This window comes from Neovison vison, chromosome 4 (assembly GCF_020171115.1).
Source record: "Neovison vison isolate M4711 chromosome 4, ASM_NN_V1, whole genome shotgun sequence".
Taxonomy (NCBI): Eukaryota; Metazoa; Chordata; class Mammalia; order Carnivora; family Mustelidae; genus Neogale; species Neogale vison.
This window is the reverse complement of record NC_058094.1, coordinates 3,149,675-3,167,466: the sequence shown is the minus strand read 5'-3', so window position 1 is coordinate 3,167,466 and position 17,792 is coordinate 3,149,675. Positions and strand designations below refer to the sequence as shown.

Here is a 17,792-nt window from a genome sequence, read left to right as displayed (position 1 = left end):
AGCAGCCTGGCAGACCCGGGCGCACAGTGTATCTACGTGTAGCAAACGGCGGCACCTGGCATCGGGCGGCAACTGTTACCGACGCTCCAGCTCTGGGGTGGCCCTGGTAGCGACTGTTTGCAGCCACTCCCACGTTTCCTCCCGCAACACCAAGACCGGCCTGCAGGGAAGCTGGAGGTTCTGGCTCTCCTCAATTTGTTTCCGATTTTAAGTGCAACACTAGTAACAATCTCCTTTCCCACTCCAGACGACCCATTACCCCCGACAGACGACGGACGGCGGAACCGATCTTTCCCCACTAGACCCAGAAGCAAGGCCACGAGCCATGAGACAGTCATGCCGGGGCACAGGGGGACTCCTGAAGGCAGACACCGATGGTCACTGCCAGGGAGCGGGGAGCAGAGAGGATCCAACGGAGGGGACAAGGTTCTGACTGCCCAGTACCGGGCCGAGCGCAGAGAAACCAGGCCGGACAGCGCTCTCCGGCTGGCACATTCGGTCTCCCAGGGATACGCGTTAGCAACTCCGAAACCACTCTGTGCACTAGGTCTGAACAAATATGCCAGTGCATTGTGGGTAACGCGACACAGGCTTCTCATGCCTGGTAAAGAAGTTAGAAATAGGGAACGAGGAAAGCCAGAAGAAACGCTGTGGTACTGGACTGGGATCAGAGATAAGAGCATGAACTCACGGGGTTTCAGACATACACAGGAGGACAAACAGATCGCGTGCGCGTGAGAAGAGACACATCTGTTTCCTAGCTGTGCCTACCACAAGGACACCCCAGCAGCAAGCCCACACCAGGGCCCCACTCTTACCTGCTTTCACCCTTCTCCAGTAAAAGGAACAAGGGCTCCCTGACGGAGCGGACCGGGCGGAAAAAAATACAAGGTGAGCCTAGAGCAGCCTGTAGGTCCAGATGGGAAATCCTACAACATAACGGGATGTGCCGGAAGGACACGGATACTCCTTGAAAGAGCTTCACGTCAAGGTCACAAAAGACAAAGAAAGGGACTGTCGCAGATAGGAGAGGGCAAGAGACGGGACCACAAATGCCACGGGGGCCCCCAGGCTGGATGAGGTCCCAAAATGGACACCGTATGTCCAGAAAACAGACATATTCAAACTAACAACCAAACCAGATGAAGATCTGTAGCGTATGTAATAGCAACGCCACACAAACGTCGCCTTCCTGCTGTTGGCAACTGTCCTATGATCCCGTAACATAACCTCAGGGGGAGGCTCGTATGGGAACTCTGTACTGCTTTAGCCACTTCCCCCAAGTCTCAAATCATGTCAAGATAAAGGGTCAGTTAAAAGAACATCTAGGAAGGCGATGAAACGAAGTTTCACATCACGGAGGCCGGAGGGGGGTGGGGAGAAACCGGCGAGCAGGGCTGGGCCCAGCCGGCGAGTGGAGCGACTGTGCCCGTCACCACGGGGCGCCTTCTATCGCCTCCTCTGCTGCGCGCGTCTGGATTTATCCGTACAAATGAGTCCTTCAAAACTTTGTCGCAAAGCCTGAAACAACATCGGTCTGCTCACTTCCACTAGTGTCCTGCACCACCCCGCCAAACCCGAGAGATCAAAGTCGGCCGTCTTCAGGTCCTGTCCCCAAGGCTCCGTACGCCGCCCTGAGCATCCATGCAGTGGGCCGTGCGGGTCATCTCCGAGCCACCTCGCGGCTGCTCTCCACACGTGGCCGGGAGGACCCCTGCAAACACGGACGGCTGCGCCGCAGGCTCTGCCCTGCCCCTGGCCTCCCCGGTTAAGAGCGCCGCACCTGGGCTGCCTCCGCCCCTGAGCCTGTCCGGCTCATCGCAGGCCCCCAACAAGCCACGCTCCCTGCCATGGTCCCTTCCGGCTCCAGGAAGGTGCTCTCCACCCCACCTGCACTCAGAAGCATCTGCCGTTCTCCGTGGACTCGTGGGTGACCGCCCGGTCTGCGTCTGTGTTCTGACCCAGGCAGGGAGCTCAGAGGGCAGGAGCCGCCTGAGCACACGCTCATGGCCACGGCTGTGGCCCCGGCCCCGGGCGTGATGCCGAACACGTGGCCAGCACACTGTCCTTTCTGCCGGGAGGGAACATCTGGGCCTGAATCTGGCTACGGGACTCTCATCTTCTCTCCTGCCCTATTAAAGTGCACTTAGCTTTATTGTGTGTTTCTAGCTCTCCAGGCCCAAACACCTTCTACATCTGGCACGTGGAAATGGATGCTATCTTACAGCAGTTAAGTACATTTGGGCAAAACATGGCTAAACCTTTTTTTTTTTTGCACTTTGGTAAATGGTAAGTACACCCAAAATGGCTTACTACATTAAGAATTTCATTTTCTAAAAGGCGGTGAAAACAGTTAATATTGGTAAGGACGTGGAGAAATGTGAAACTTCAATGCTTGGTGGGAATGCAAAACAGTGCAGCCACTGGGCAGGACACCGTGACAGGCAGGTCCCCAGTCCTAGAGCAGAACTCCGTGACCACCCCCAGGGATGCATCCGAGAGAAAGGAAAACTATGTCCGCACGCCTGCTGGCTCATGAACGTTCCCGGCAGCCGTATTCGCCACAGGCGAAGGGCAGAACAAGCCACATGTCCGCCACCCAGAAGACACCCACACAGTGGGGCGCTCAGGCACGAAGTCACACGGTCTCGATTCCACCTCCGCAAGCTGCCCGACTCCAACCCAAGTGGGATCGCACAACGCACAGGGCAGCATGCAGAAGGGCGGCTGCCCAGGGGTAGGGCGAGGGGTACAGTGCTTCCTTTTGGGGTGATCAAATGTTGAGGAACTTGCTAGAGGTAATGGGTTCGCCACTCTGTGACGGCACCAAACCCCGCGGACTGTGACGGGCACCCGGCTGGCTCAGCCGGTGCAGCTCGACTTCAGGGTTGTGGGTCTGAGCCCTGCTCTGGGTGTAGAGGCTACTTGAAAATAAAACCTTAAGGAAATAAATAAAATGCCTTGTGTTGTGTGACTTTCACCTCAATTTAAAAAAAAACTACGGCGGGCGCCTGGGTTGCTCAGTCGTAAAGCCTCTGCCTTCGGCTCAGGTCATGATCTCAGGGTCCTGGGATGGAGCCCTGCATCAGGCTCTCTGCTCAACGGGGAGCCTGCTTTCTTTTCTCTTCCTCTCTGCTACTTGTATCTGTCTGTCAAACTAACTAATTAATTAATTAATTTTAAAAAGCGACGGCATTTTGAAAGAATTTCCTCTTGGAAACACCTGGTATTTTTCTTTTCCCCTTGCTAACGATCCAGGCGCACTTGAAAAAATCACACAAGTAGGATCCACCATGGCTTAGAGCGCTGGAGGGCAGGCCACCGCCGCCAGGGAGGCCTCCGGTGTCCAGACCGGGGCCAACAACCCTCTTTCAGCATCAGTTTGAGAACGAGCCAACCAAAAGCTGACTTAACAACCACCATTTCACCACACAGATCAAGACTACCTCACCTCAATAAAAATGTGCCAAAATAAAATACAAACCACGTTTCAAATAAACGTGTACTGGAATGACACCGGGTACGGCAGCAAAGCTTAAAAGTGAGTCTTGCAAACTGCAAATGACATTTCATCTCTGAGCTGCGGGACAGACGGCACCCCAGCCCGCACGAGGGAGAGGATTCCCTGAGGGAATGAAATTTAAATCCCTCAAAACGTCAACCTAATTCTTTGCTTTTCTTCTAAAGACAAATAAAATAAAATAAATAAAAATTTAAAATGCCATACAGAGTTCCTTCAGCTTTACAACCAAATTTTCTACCATCTTTTCCATTTACTTCATATATTTATCTTCTAGTGAATTTTCACCCAAGACGTACGTTTCTTCCAGAATTCCATGACTGAAAAGCTAACCGGCTCCTCACCAAGGACCCCAGCCCCGGGGGCTGCACAGCCCCCTGCTCGGGCACAGGTCACAGTCCGGCTCCGGCAGCAGGGAGCACTGACGTGTGTCCACGCAGCTGAGTCTCAGAGGGAGGCAGGTGACACCGCTGTCCCCTTCTCACACGTGAAGACGCTCAGCGGAACACGGGCTCAGGAGAGCCCAGAGGGACTGAGGCTCCCACACCCACGAAGCTTCCAGGTGGGCACCAGGGGCCCCGCCTCCCACCCAGCACTGGCCACCTCCAGACCTACTTCCCAAGGGCACGGCTCTGGTCACGACCTGATGGAAGCCACGAGGGAGGCAGTCAGCTGCCCCTCACCCCACCTCCACCGGCCACACCAACAGCCTGGCTCAGTGGAACGGACTGGGGGCTCCCACTGCACTCAGCCCCGTCTAGAATAGACGCGCCCCCGAGAGGGGAGCTGCGGGGCTGGAGGGGAGGGAGGGCTTCTCGGTGTCCGCTCTCTGACACGCTAGAATCCGGCTTGTCCCACGGACATCCATTGCCGGGGTAAGTCAGTCATTCCAGAAGCGGCCCCCACGGCCCTCTTCCCTCCAGACCACTGAGCACACGTCCCCCCCAACGGACGGTGCCACCCAGCGCACCAGATGGGGTGGGGGAGACCACGGCCGCCGAGCACCACAGGCTCACAAGGGCAAGGGAGGAGCACGGCCAGAAAAAGCGCTAAGGGGGGTTGGGGGTGGGAGTTTTCAAAAGTGTACACAATGGGGTGCGGGGGGGCTCAGTGGGTGAAGCCGCTGCCTTCGGCTCAGGTCATGATCTCAGGGTCCTGGGATCGAGCCCCACATTGGGCTCTCTGCTCAGCAGGGAGCCTGCTTCCTCCTCTCTCTCTGCCTGCCTCTCTGCCTACTTGTGATCTGTCTGTCAAATAAATAAATAAAAATCTTAAAAAAAAAAAGTGTACAGAAGCTTCAAGTCACTAGAGTAAAACAATCGACAATTAAATGTAATAAACGTTCAGGAAGGAGAAGGGACACACGGCGGATGCTGGAAACAGACCAGGGTGACCGAGAGGACTCGGGGGCCCAGGCGGACGCAGCTGACCGCGGCTGTTACTGAAGGACACCGAGCACCAGAAGAAACACGCGGGGGCCGAGGGAAGACGGCGGCTTCTTCTCCTGGACTTCGGGAACGGCCTTCCGCGCGGCCGTCTGTAAGACGGAGGCGGGCGCTGCCGCAGCGGCTCCCGCGCGATCTCACGTTGAGATCAAGGCTCCACGCGTGGCGGGGAGAGGCCTCTCTCCCTCTCGGCCCCTCCCTCCACTAAGATACATAAATAAACCTTTTAAAAAATTAAAAATAAAACAAAACGTGCCCCAGCGGCTCCCTCCTTGCTCCGTCACCAGCGACACACCAGGGTTCTCTGGCTGGCTCAGGGGAGGGTCTCGGCCCCCTGCCCCACCTGCAGGCTTCCCCCCACCACCCCCCTGCTCAGCCACCTGCAAAAATCCTAGCACCTCCCCGCCTGCAGGTGCGTGAGACCTCCCGCCTCCGCCTGTCACACAGACACAACACAATTAGGTGGACTTTCCGAGGGATTTAAATTTCATCCTATCAGGGAATCCTCTCCCTAACCACCCGCAGGGGTCCCTGCCTCTGAGGGAACAAAACGGCCCCTCCCTCAGACCACGTCCCGTTCCCCCCATACCGCCCCACCCCGACCCCCTCCAGAGCCCCCCAACTCCCCCAGCGGCCGCTGCCTGGACCCGTCTCTCTTCTCAACAGGCTGTCCTGACATCCTTCTGCCTTCCAGATACACCCATCACCAGAGAGGGGGCTGGGAAAGCTGTCACCATCAACATCACGTCCTGACGAAGGGATGGAGCCTGACCAGGGGACGGCAGACAGACCCGCCTCCTGAGGAAGGGCCCACAGCCGTGGCGAAGCAGCAACGTCCCCAAGTTCTCAAACCCCAAGAAGTAGAACCCGCACCCGATCAAGCCTTTGGGTCTGACCACTGACTTGCAGGAAAGCCACACAGGACAGAGGAACACGTCGCATGACACCAGGATGCCACCAGCCGAGGAAATCCAGGGTGTGGGGGACAAGCACACACAGCCGCTTCTTCTACCGGGAAACCGCGAGGAGGGGGTGAGAGCAAGAGAAAGCGAGAGATGAGGAGTCAGGACGTGCTGGTTGTTCCGGGCTGGGGAGGACGGGGTGGGGGGAGTGACAGCGGAGGCACAGGGTTTCCCTGGCGGGGGGGGGGGGGAGACAGTGTCCAGCACTATGAGTGGCCGCACCGATCTGTAATGGAATAAAACACACGAAATGGTACACTTTAAATGGCAAGTGAGTTACCCGTCATTACACGGTGTGTACATCACGTGTACACGAGCTATACGTCGATGAGCTGTGAAGTTTTTCAAACAAATTGAAAAGACCCGTCAGCCCACCGCAGTGCGGGCCCGAGCTGGAGCCCGGCTCCGTCCCGTTGAAATCCACATCCCGCGAGTCACCGGGGCGGGGCTGAAGGGGTGCTCGGCGGCCTGGGACCGTGGGGAGGGCTGGTCTCTCTCCTGGTGACTAGGGGACCCCCGGGAGGACGGGGGCGGACGAGGGGCGCGGGCAGAGACACGCCCTTACCCGGCAGGGCTTGCTTCTGAAGCCGCGTGAGGACAGCGCGACCGGGGAACGCGCCGGACGACGAGCAGCGGGCGGCCACCGAGACGGCTCCGGACAAAGCGAGGCGCTCCGGGGCCCGCGGGGGCGTCACACATGCCTCCGCTCCTTCACCTCCCGCCCCTGCCCTGGGCTCAGCCCCCCGCAGTGGCCTCCTCCGGGCAGACTCCCTGCCACCCGCCCTCCCCGCTCTGTTCCTAACACAGCAGCACGTCAGAAAACTCAGCTGACATCTCGGCCCGGCTCGTGCCTCCTGGGCATGAAGTCCTTCTCTGACGACTTCCCCACCCTCGGCCGGCTCGGGCCTGCCCCTCCCCGCTCCCCCCGACCCGCCCCATGCCCTGCCCCCACCTCCACTCGGCCACCTGCCCGGAGCCGGTCCCGCTTTGACCATCCATCTCCCCCCACAGGAGCTCGACCGTCCATCCCGAACCTTCCCTGCCCACAGCTCAACGCTGGGTCGTCATCTCCAGTCCCCGTGGCTCGGAGACACCTTCCGCGTCTAACCTGACGTTCTCGCGGTGAACCATGTGCTTGAGCATGTCACCACCATGTTAAGAGCAAAGTCTCCCAGCAGCGTCCCCCCCCCCCGCCCGGGTCCCCGTCCCTGACACGGCCACTCTAGGGTCGCCACATAGGAGCGACAAGCGGAACCCCGTGCAGGGTTCCAACCAGCCGTGAGCGGGCACGTCACGTAGAGACCGAGCCTGGCGCTCCGTCCACGTCTCTCCTGCCCACGCGACCCTGCCAGCTGGGTCCCCAAGCACGGTGAGTCCCGGTGAGCCGACTTCACTGCCGCACCGCGTTAGCCGTGGGGCCCTTCTGAGAGACGCTGATGGGAGCACTAGCTCGGAGCCCCAAGGCCGAGCTGTCATCTCCCTGCTACTGAGCCCCACGAGGCAGCCACGGACACGAGGCACCCGGCAGAGGGTGTTTACCAGGGACATGGTTCTGAAATGTTTTCCTGTCCCTCACCACTTGCAAAGACAAGACCCAGAGGTCAGCCACGGAGAGGAGGGCCACCTGGGAGCTCACGTCCGCACCCAAAGGGGCTGTGGTGCAGGCGGACAACAAGGACACACGGACACGGCAGGAACAGTAAGAATTAGGAGGCGCTGCCCGGGCCCCGAGCGCGGGGCAAGCCGCTGCCATCGCCCACCTTCTTTCGTCCGACCAAGGCCCCTCTACCGCCAGGTGCCTGCCCTCCGGACAAGGACGACACTGAGGGTTCAGCCAGGATGCGAGTGTGGGCGGCCCGGCGTGTACCCCTGCCCTGGGTTTGTCGTGTCAGGAGGGGAGGGGAGGGGGATGCCCCAGGAACACCTAACGACCCCCGGGGTCTGCAGGCACCTTGGCCCCAGCCTCTGCCCAGAGCCCTCCCCGTCTCCGCACACCCTTGGCTTTCTCCCCGCCGATGGCTAGTATTTCTCTATCAAGGCCTTTGCCTCTACAAAGGAGCACACATGGCCTGGCCCGCTGGCTGTGAGGACAGGCAGTCAGCGCTGCTGGAGCCCCGGCCGTCTCGCACCCTGCCCGGCCCCTGCATGCGGCCAGGACCCTGCTCCAAGGAGGACGGGGCCAAGGACACGAATGCAAGAGCCCTTGGGACAGGAGGGCCGGTCACCGCCTGTGACGGAAAGACCCAGGGGCAGCCCCCCAGTTGTGTCAGATGCCCCCCACCAGTGCACCCTGCGTGAGCGTGGTTCAAGACCGGCCCGAGGGGCCCCCGCTATCGAGCTCGCGGCGCACCCCACTCAGTCCTCCACCCCGTGGCTGGGCTCAAGCCGCCCCACGGACCAACGAGCAAGACACGGCACGGAAAACCTCCCAACGGCTGCAGGACTCTGCTTTGAGTCAAAGCTGACAAGCTTCTGAAATGAGTCTGACCTATGAACCCCAGCATTCTGACCTTTTATGTGCCAACTCTTAAGTACCAGAGCTCAGAGCCAAAATACCCAGAATAACTTGAAAAACTACCCAAACGCTGGCCCTCGGGTGACTGCCCCGGGCGACCCTCGAGAGGGGTTTAAGTTACAATGAAAGAGACTCGGGGCAGGAAGCACCTTGATCCCGCAGTCTGGCTGGCTTTAAGGCTCCCTATAGTTCTGGGTTTGCTGCTGCGGGTTCTTAACGCGGGAAACAGAACCGTTTTCACTGGGAACTTACTGAAGCCCCCAGAAGTCACCCTTCCAAGCCTTCCGCCGTAGTTCTAAGGGAAGGTGTGCCGGGCCGCGTTCAAAGCCACACGGACGCGTGCAGCGAGCCGCAGCGAGAGCAGGCAGCCGAGGAAGGGGGGCGCCGTCAGGCCGACTCGGCAGCGTTATCAGGAAAGGGAACCACAGCCGGGGAAGCCGGACTCGTTCCGGTGGTCGCAAAGCCCACTTTGGAGCCTCCACGCTTCCACCTCCCAGAAACACGGCCCAGGGCCGGTGTCCCCGCTCTCGTTTCTCCCACCGGCGGGCCTCAAACCGCACGGAACACGGCAATCACCTGGGACGTTTGTAAAACTTAATTTCCAGGCTCCTCGGGTGATTCCTGGACGAGCTGTTCAGACTGGAGAAGCGGGGCTCGCTCCCCCACAGCCCGCAGGTCCCACTCACGGAGCCCCCGCTGCGAGCTCACTCAGCAGCCCCTGCTCGGCCCTCAGCCCTGTCCTCCACCTCCCTGAGCCCCTCCAGCCCCTCCCCAGAGCCCACCTCGGTCTCAACATGTCCACCTGCCCCACGGGCCTCTCCTCCGCCAGCCTGCAGGTCTATGTCTCACACTTCCCTGACATGGTCATCACCTACCCATAACAAAGCGAGATGGAGTGATGTCCCCTAGGGAGCTCGTCCAGGCGGTCGCAAATGTGGTCACAAAGACGAGGATCCGGCCAGCTCCCCACCCACCAGCTGGGGGTGCCTCCTCTGGGCGGGCTCTGTGCTGGGCGCCCATTCCCGCTTTCGGAACTCCCTGCGCTGCGAGAGGGCCAGGCCCGACCGCCGTACAAACCCACCGCCCCCTCCCCTTGAGAGCGAAGATCCAGCCCGGGGGTCCCCAGCACATCCCACCTTGTCCTCTCAACAACCCTGAGGGCTGTGCGATGAGCCTCGTTTCCAGGTAGGAAAACGGAGACTTAGAAAAATGACAGAGCTGGCTGCGGTCCCCAAGCGAGGAGCAGGCGGTTCGGGGCCCAGACACCAGCAGATGTCACTAAGGAAGTGGAACTTACTTACTGTGTCCAGATGCCAAGACCCAACCCTGGGCCCCAGCTTCTGCCTGGAGGCCCTCGAGGGGGTCCTGCCCATCACCCCACCCGCAGCCGTCCCACCCAGAGGGCCCCCCACCGTCTCAGGCCCTGACAAGCTGCCTACAATCCCCTTCCCACTTCCACTTACTGCCCCCCACACTGCCAAGACCTCTCTACTCCTTTTTTTAAGATTGATTTATTCACTTATCTTACAGAGAGCGAGAGCGAGCCCGAGACAGTGTAATCACGGGAGCAGGGGGTGGCGGGGAGGCGGGTGGGGGCAGAGGGAGAAGGACAGAAGCGGACTCCCCGCGGAGCGTGGAGCCCAGTCCCACGACCCTGAGCTCAGGACCTGAGCCAAAAATCAAGTCAGACGCTTAACCGCCGGAGCCCTCCGGACACCCGAGCCTTTCTCTTCCCTTGCGAGGCGGTCAGAATCAGCAAAGCGGATGGGACCTTCTGGTCGCCTGACCCACCTTCCTTATCACAGCATGTGGCCCTCAGGGCCCTCAAGCCCAGGGTTCCCAGGATCCCTGGCTCCTTCCTCAGCCCCAGCCTCTGACCTGTCAGAGGTCGGCAGAGGGGACCAAAGCCAGCCAGACTCAGCTCCCCACTCACAGATGAGCAAACTGAGACTCAGGACATCACAGGGCTGGCGCCGATGACAACCCCATCTGTCCACTGCTCTAGCTGTGACTAGAGCGAAGAGGAAGATTAAAAGTGGGTTTTTCTAAGCTGGGGGGGGCGGGGCCTGCCTCCAGCCTGCAGTCAGCCACGGAGGGAAATCAGGGGCGTCTCTTAAAGACCAGGCTTGCGAGGCACCTGGGTGGCTCAGCGGGTTAAAGCCTCTGCCTTCAGCTCAGGTCATGATCTCAGGGTCCTGGGATTGAGCCCCACTTTGGGCTCTCTGCTCAGTGGGGAGCCTGCTTCCCCCTCCTCTGCCTGTTGCTCTGCCTACTTGTGATCTCTCCCTGTCAAATTAAAAAAAAAAAAAAGACCAGGCTTGCATCCTTCAGACCTGAGGATTTCAGTAAGAGCAAAGCCACTGAAAAGTGAAACAAGTTTAAAATGAGTGAGCCAAGGGGCCGCTGGCTGGCTCAGTTGGTGGAGCCTGTGGACTCCTGATCTAAGGATCATGAGTTCGAACCCCACGTTGCGTGTAGATCTTTAAAATAAATAAATAAAATGTTTAAGCCCTTCATTTGTGAGCCGATGTACAAGCCCAAGATGTAAGAAACGCTCTGAGGCAGGGAGACATCCATCGTGATACGCCCAGCCCTGGTGTGTGCCTGTTGTCTCAGGGGAGTAATTAGGAGCCCCCCACCCCCCGGTTCACTTGAAAAGTTTCCAGTGTAGACAATAAACTGGTCACCTAGCGTACAGCTCTGTTGAAAGATAAATCAGGACTGTATAGGTGTTTGGTCACGAAGAGTAAGCACCCAGACACGAATCAGTGGTTTCAGGTTTTTAAACTTTGAGAAAAGCAGGGAAAAAAAAATTAGAAGAGTGTAACTTAGTGGTATTTTACCTGGCTAGCGTGCCCACGGCCACGGCGCCACACTTGTGTCACCCACAGAGAACGAGGTGACAAAGTCAGGGGGAGAGCCGGTGAAGTTTAGGGAAACAGTCAGGAACAAGCAGGGACAGAGGTGACCGAGGAGAGTCTGTCTCCCCACCTCACCCGGCAGAGCCCCCCCACACCTGGGGAAAAGCCATCCCCAACTTCTCTAAAGACAAACGCACGCGCCTCCAAAGCACCACCCGTGTTTTCTATACATCCCGAAACGCACCTTCCACTCAGAGCACCACGGCAGACAGGATTCTTCTGCCACAGAGATTCTAGATGCAAAGGGGTCCGTCGACAAACACTGCTTAAGATAGATGTGTCAGAATTAAAACCACAGGCAAATGGGTCTCCAACCAGCCTTACTCAGCAAAACAGAGGGATCCTGAACAACAGGGTTCTTTTCCGAAAACAGGGGAGGGGGCTTGTACAGACTAAGTGTCTCCAGCAAGACCACAGCAGGGGGACTGGTGGGGGAGAGTCCAGATTAAAGGGCCCCAAAAGACACCAAACCAAATTTATGTGTCAACTTCTATTAAAACCCACGACCCATGGGGCGCCTGGGTGGCCCAGTGGGTTAAAGCCTCTGCTTTCAGCTCAGGTCATGATCCCAGGCTTCTGGGATTGAGCCCATCAGGCTCTCTGCTCAGCGGGGAGCCTGCTTCCTTCTCTCTCTGCCTGCCTCTTTGCCTATTTGTCATCTCTGTCTGTCAAATAAATAAATAAAATCTTAAAAAAAAAAAAAAAAACCCACGACCCAACACCACCCGCTGTAAACACACTCCTGAGATAACGGGGGAACCTGACTACAGTCTGTTGTGAAAACAGGTCTGGGTGGACCCTGTTCTTTAGGCACGGGATGAAGTATTTGGGGTGAAATGACAGAACTGGAACTGGCCTTCAAGTATACTCACAAAGCAAAAGGGGAAAAGGAGCAAACATCTGAGGCCAGCCCAGATCGTCCCGGCAGCTGCTGAGGCTTGGTGACAGAAAAAACGGGAGAGTCTTACCAGCGCTCAAACTATTTCACAAGAGAAACTATTAAAAACAAAACAAAACTCCGGTGTTACACTGTGAACATCCACAGTAACGATTCATGAAACAATAACATATTTTACCAGAAACAGGTAACACTCATTATAAAGAATAAACCGGCCTGACATTGTTCCAACTTTGGACGCTGAAACTGTTAGGTAACGGGAAATGATACTCTGCTTCCGAACACGAAAGGTTTGAAGACTTGAAGATTTTCTGTGTTGTTTTCCTGTGTTGTGCACACTTATTTACAGATTTCTTCCAAGTTTATAACAGATCTGTGCAGTCCGGCCTGCGGCAGCCTGACCAGGGTATAGAGACATCCGCTGGATGGCAAACGCGAACCATCACCAGGGACCAGGATAGAGTCACTGATAAGTGGGGGTGGGGAGAGGCTGGGGCGCAGGAGGAGCCCAGCAGCACTGGTCATTCTCTGAGTCAGGGCTGGGGTAGACACCTCTCAAACAAAACTTCTAGGTCACAAAAGTTACTTTGTAGCAATGCCCTGAGCGCTGTAACAAACAGTAGCTTGAGGACTATAAAACCAAAGAAACAGTACTCTTAGACTAGGGTTCCTCAGACTTAGTTCAAGATCTTTGAGCTGTTCAACATCAACAACAACAAACTAATCTGGTCATCTGGAAAGGTTCAGGGTCACTGGAGAAGCAGCCTGAACCGTTAACTGTTGCAAACAGTTAAAAAACTAAGAAGTGGTAACACACCAAACCCCAGGGCACCACGGTAATAGCATTTATTGTGGGCACAACATATACGCATTGTGAACTTTACCTTCTGAATTAATTTACTTAGTAAGTTGCTTAATGAGCATATTAAACTTGGGAGTAGCAAAACGATCTGTGATTTTTCTACAATCCCCACTGAACATCTTTTCATTAGTCTAAATTAAGAAATATAACATTCAAAACCATTTCATTGAAGACAGCACTCCAAAAGTTCCTTTTAAGCCAAATGACAAGCCTTAGTGTGTAGAATAAAACTGAACGCACACACCTTGTAATCACAGCACACTCACAGGGCCTGAAATTTGGGCTCATTCCCATCAAGCCATTAGCTAAGAACTAGACCCATTTATTTTTTCAACCAAAGCTGGCCAACTCCAGGGCAGGTTTATCAGCGAATCACCGGGCCCTCTCCCCACCACGCCACAATGCAGAGGCCCACAACAGAGCAAGATTCTTCCAAGAGGTGTCCGTGACCAGAGAGGAGCCTGGAGACCCAGAGGGCAACAGGTTTCGGAAAACGAAAGGCGAGAAAACACCCCGGTGCGGAGCTCACAGTTCAGGGTCTGCAGCAAGTCCCGAAGCTCTCGTTTCAATTTTACCGAGCAACGCACACACCAGAGCAGTCTAGATGTAACAGGTTCTTCTGACTGGGGGTCAAGGTCAAAAGGACTGAAAACCACCTCTTTAGGGAGAGTGTGCAGAGTCAGCCTGGGATCCAACAGATCATCCTATGCTCACTGGCCATTGGACCTTGGCAGGGTTCTTAACCTACGGGAGGCTCCAAAATGAACATCACCAACTCAGGGAGCCATCATCCTATGGATTAATTAACTTGAGACTCAACACAAAAGCTTGACCTTCCCCAAGGTTCTTTACTTTTTCTGGGCCTTCAAATTTTAAACTGAAGATCTGGAAAAAAAAAAAAAAAAAAAATCCACGCTGTAGCACTTAACACTTCCTGGGCTCCGTGGCAGGGGCTCCCGGGAGAGCCTCCCTCAGCTAGGCCAGGGGCTACCCTGCCATTTCATGGGGGTGGCAAGGGGAGGGAAACCACCTGCCCAGGGTCTCCAGAAGCCACATGGGCCCTCGGAACTGTGCCAGTAGAGCCCAGGGCCCTTCCTCACCAGACCTGACTAACTTCCCATTGTTCAATCAAATTGCAGAGAGCCTGGAAGGGTTTAAAAGTTGGTCTCACTCAGCCTTGGGGCAGCTTTCAAATTAAGTGTCATCAGAAAAAAAGACACTCAGAATTCACAAGGCTTAGAGCTGTTTGTGAACAGACAACTGTGAGGGACGAGGTCAAGGGGCCTGAGCAGATCAAGAGGGGCTTCCAGACCCCGTGACTCGCAGCAAGTCTGGAACAGGTCGAGCCAGGGGCCCCCACCAGCCTGTAGCTGCGGAGCGCCAGGCAGGGGAGCACAGCTAGCTTGGGGCCAGGAGCAAGCCTGGCGCCTGTGGGGGCCTACAGCCGGCTGGAGCCTGGTGGACAAAGAGGGGGCCAGGCAATGCCCCGTCCAAGTGGCAGGGCCAGCCGGGAAATTTAGGAGCCACGTGCCTGGTGGGAGAAGGAAAAAAGCTTTACAACGACTTGACCATTTTCTCGGCCCAGCACCTCAAACGCCCTGCCACGGAGCATTTAAAACAAGGGGGAAATGTGTTACTCCTTTAAGTTTTTTTAGAACTTTGCCAAAGAAAGAGCGGACTAGTGAGGCAGGGTGCTAAGGGAATCAACACATCTCCTCACTGTCTTCTAGTAAATTGTAAAAGGCAATTAGCACTTGAATAAGCAGCCGGCGTGTCTGGAATGAAAATGAGACGCACGCAGTTTTAGGGTTTTAAGGTGCCGCTTCCCGTCCCTCTGCGTCCACGGTCCTAACCACCAACGGGAATTGGCCGAAATTCAGCCTTTCCAGACTCGCCCTCGGAGAAGGGGCCGCAGAAGCGCAGGCGACCAGAAAAACGAAACTGAGTGCGCTCCAGGCTCGCCGGGCTCGGTCTGGCGCGGGAGCCGCGCGTCCCCGGCCCCCGCCGTCCGCGCCCCGAGCTCGGCGCCACCGGGCCCGGCGCCCCTCCGGCGCTTCCAGCCGCGCGGCCGGGCCCCGCCATCCCCGCCGGGGCCCGCGGGGCGCATGGGGGCCGGGGCCGCGCGCGGGAGGCCGGGCCGGGCGGCGGGCGAGGCGGGCGCGGGCCTCGGGCCTACACGCGGGCCGCGCGGCCCCGGCCCCGGCCTCCGGCTCCACCCGCGGGGCTCCGGGCGCGGGAAGGGCCCAGGCCGCACGGGGGGCGCCCCGACGCCTCGGGGCCGGAGGAGGCCGGGGGCTGCGCGCCCGCGGGGGGCCCGGGGAAACGGCCGGCGGCCCCGGCCCCGCCGTCCCGCGCCCCCCCCCCGCCCCGCCCGCCCCGGGGACCTCGCCGCCCGCCCCGGGAACCCCCCCACCCCGGCCGCGGCCTCGACCCCCGCCCGCCGCCGCCCCCGCCCCCCCGGCCCCCGGCCCGCGCCAGCCAACCGCCGCCGGCGCCGCGGGGACGAGCGCGAGCGGCCGGGCCGGCGCCCCCGCGCGAGGACTCACCGGGGCCGGCTCCCGAGTACATGGTGGCGCCGCCGAGGGGCTCCGGGGCCGAGGGGCGGCCGCGCGCGCGCCACGGGCCCCGACGCCGCGAGCCGGGAGGGAGCCGCCGGCCGCACGATCCGCCCCGGCGCGGCCGCCTCGCCAAACAGGTTTACCCGACGCGGCCGGGGCGGCGGGCGGAGGCGGCGGGCGGGGGGGGGGGGAGGGGGGGAGGAGGGAGGGGCGAGAGAGAGAGGGAGGGGAGGAGGGAGGGGAGGGAGGAAGGAGGGGGAGGGGAGAGGGGCGGGGTCGGCGCGCTGGCGGCCGGGAGCCCGCGCGGGCGGGAGGAGCGGGATCGCGGCCCCGCGGCGAACTGGGGGCGGGAACGGCGCGGGCCGGGGGGACGCGGGGTGCGGGGCCCCGCCGCGGGGGCGGACGCGGGGCGGGGGGCCCCTCCCAGCCACTCGGAGCGGCGACGTCTCCCCGGCTGGGCGGAGCGGGCCAGCCCGGCGCTGCCGCCAGAGGCCGGGAAGAAAGAAAAGAAAACACACCCCTGGTTTCCCCGCCGCCTCGGCGCGCTTGGGGAGCCCGTTCTGGCGGCTTGCCCGGGGCCCGAGAGGCGGCAGCGGCGGGGAGGAGGGGCGCACGGCCCCTGCCACCCTTACCCCCACCTGGGCCGGGGAGCTTGGACGCGGTGCGGGCGTGCGGTTGGAGTCCGCGCGCCCCAGCGTCCCCGCCTGGATTTTTTTTTTTTTTTTTTAAGTTATTACCGAAACGTGCATGTCGGGAAGCTTGCTCCCAGCACGGAGCTTGAACTTGAACGCGTGCTGGCCCTATTACACGACCACACCGCCACCTCCCGGCCAAGCACCCAGATAATCCTGGGGGGAAAAAACTTTGAACTGTATGAAGTTTTTGGTCAATTTTAGCTGCCATCAATGATGAGATCCAACCCCGGCTCCTTCCCAGCGCTCTGGGGCCTCCGCAGGGTTTCCCCGCGGGGCCTTTCTCGGACCCCATCATACTCCTCCGTGCGTCTCGGTACTTACCCGCCTTGTACTTGGGAAAGCCGTCCCTCCTACCCAAATCCTCCTCCATCCTTCAAGACCCCGGGATCCAACTGTTTGGGGATCCTTTTCCAGGGAAGCCAGTCCACAGTGACCTCCCTTCTCTCCGAAATGGTGGGTGACTGGAAGTCTGACGGTGAAATGCAATCCAGACGTGCTCATCGTCGTTTCAACGCGCTTGCCCACGCATTCCTCCATCCTATAAACGTGCGTTACCTGCATACTGGGGGCTAAGAACTGAGTGTTCCTGACGGCCAGGGTGATGCGAAGACAAGAGCTCTGCCCGCAAGGAGTTAAGCATCTTAAATAGGCTCACTGCCAGCTCTTTGCAATTCTCAAGGGCATCCCTAAAAAAGTGCCAGGAAACCTTGATTTCTCCACAGAGAAAGTTAAAAGGACACCGATCTTCAGCAAATCTTTGATATGAATGGGGTTGGTCCCATGGCATCAGCCCCCCCGGACGCCCATGCATCCCTCTCCAATCCTCTGCTGACCACCCCGACCCTCAAGGTGGCCTGGACCACCTGAGAAGCCCCTGAAATTACTCTTGCCAACTCCCCACCCAACAGGCATCTTTGTGTGCTCACAAATCCAATTTTTTGTCTTCTTTGTTCAGAACCCTTCGTTGGCTCCCCATTTCCATCTGCATTCAGTCTGAAATTCTTAACTTGCTGTACAACGGCCTGTGTGACACGGGCCCTGGCTGCTTGGTCAGACTCTTCCCTTTTGCCCTTGTCAGGCTCCCCAGATGCACATCTTCATTATCTCAAGAGTGTTACTGTCCGAGTGTGCATCAGTATGATCATTTTGGAGAAAAATATTTGGCAGCACCTGGAAGAGCTAACACATGGCCCCAGGTAGACGAGCTGCTGAAATGCGTGCCTCAGAGCACAGAAAGGGGGTGCCTGGGAGCCCAGGACCGGGTACCACCCAGATCCCCATCGAGCGTGGATATAGAACTCCTAAACTGAAACCTACCCATGAAGATGCGGACCCTGCAAATATGGATGCATTTCAAGAACCTTGAGTGAAAGAAACCAACGGCCATACTGCATGATTACATTTATAAAAGTTCCA

The 17,792-nt window shown here is 58.3% G+C and overlaps 1 protein-coding gene across 2 annotated transcripts in view; it reads right to left on the bottom strand.

Annotated features, from left to right (window-relative positions):
- Nucleotides 1-15,748, bottom strand: part of AGO2 (argonaute RISC catalytic component 2) — a 95,872-nt gene extending 80,124 nt beyond the window's left edge. The window contains exon 1 of one of the 2 annotated variants that reach the window (XM_044244891.1): nucleotides 15,670-15,748. In XM_044244891.1, coding sequence (XP_044100826.1) covers nucleotides 15,670-15,691 — 22 coding nt within the window. In that variant the 5' untranslated portion in view covers nucleotides 15,692-15,748. The remainder of the gene's footprint in view (nucleotides 1-15,669) is intronic. The other variant, XM_044244888.1, reaches the window with a different exon arrangement.
- Between the last annotated feature and the right edge of the window lie 2,044 nt (nucleotides 15,749-17,792).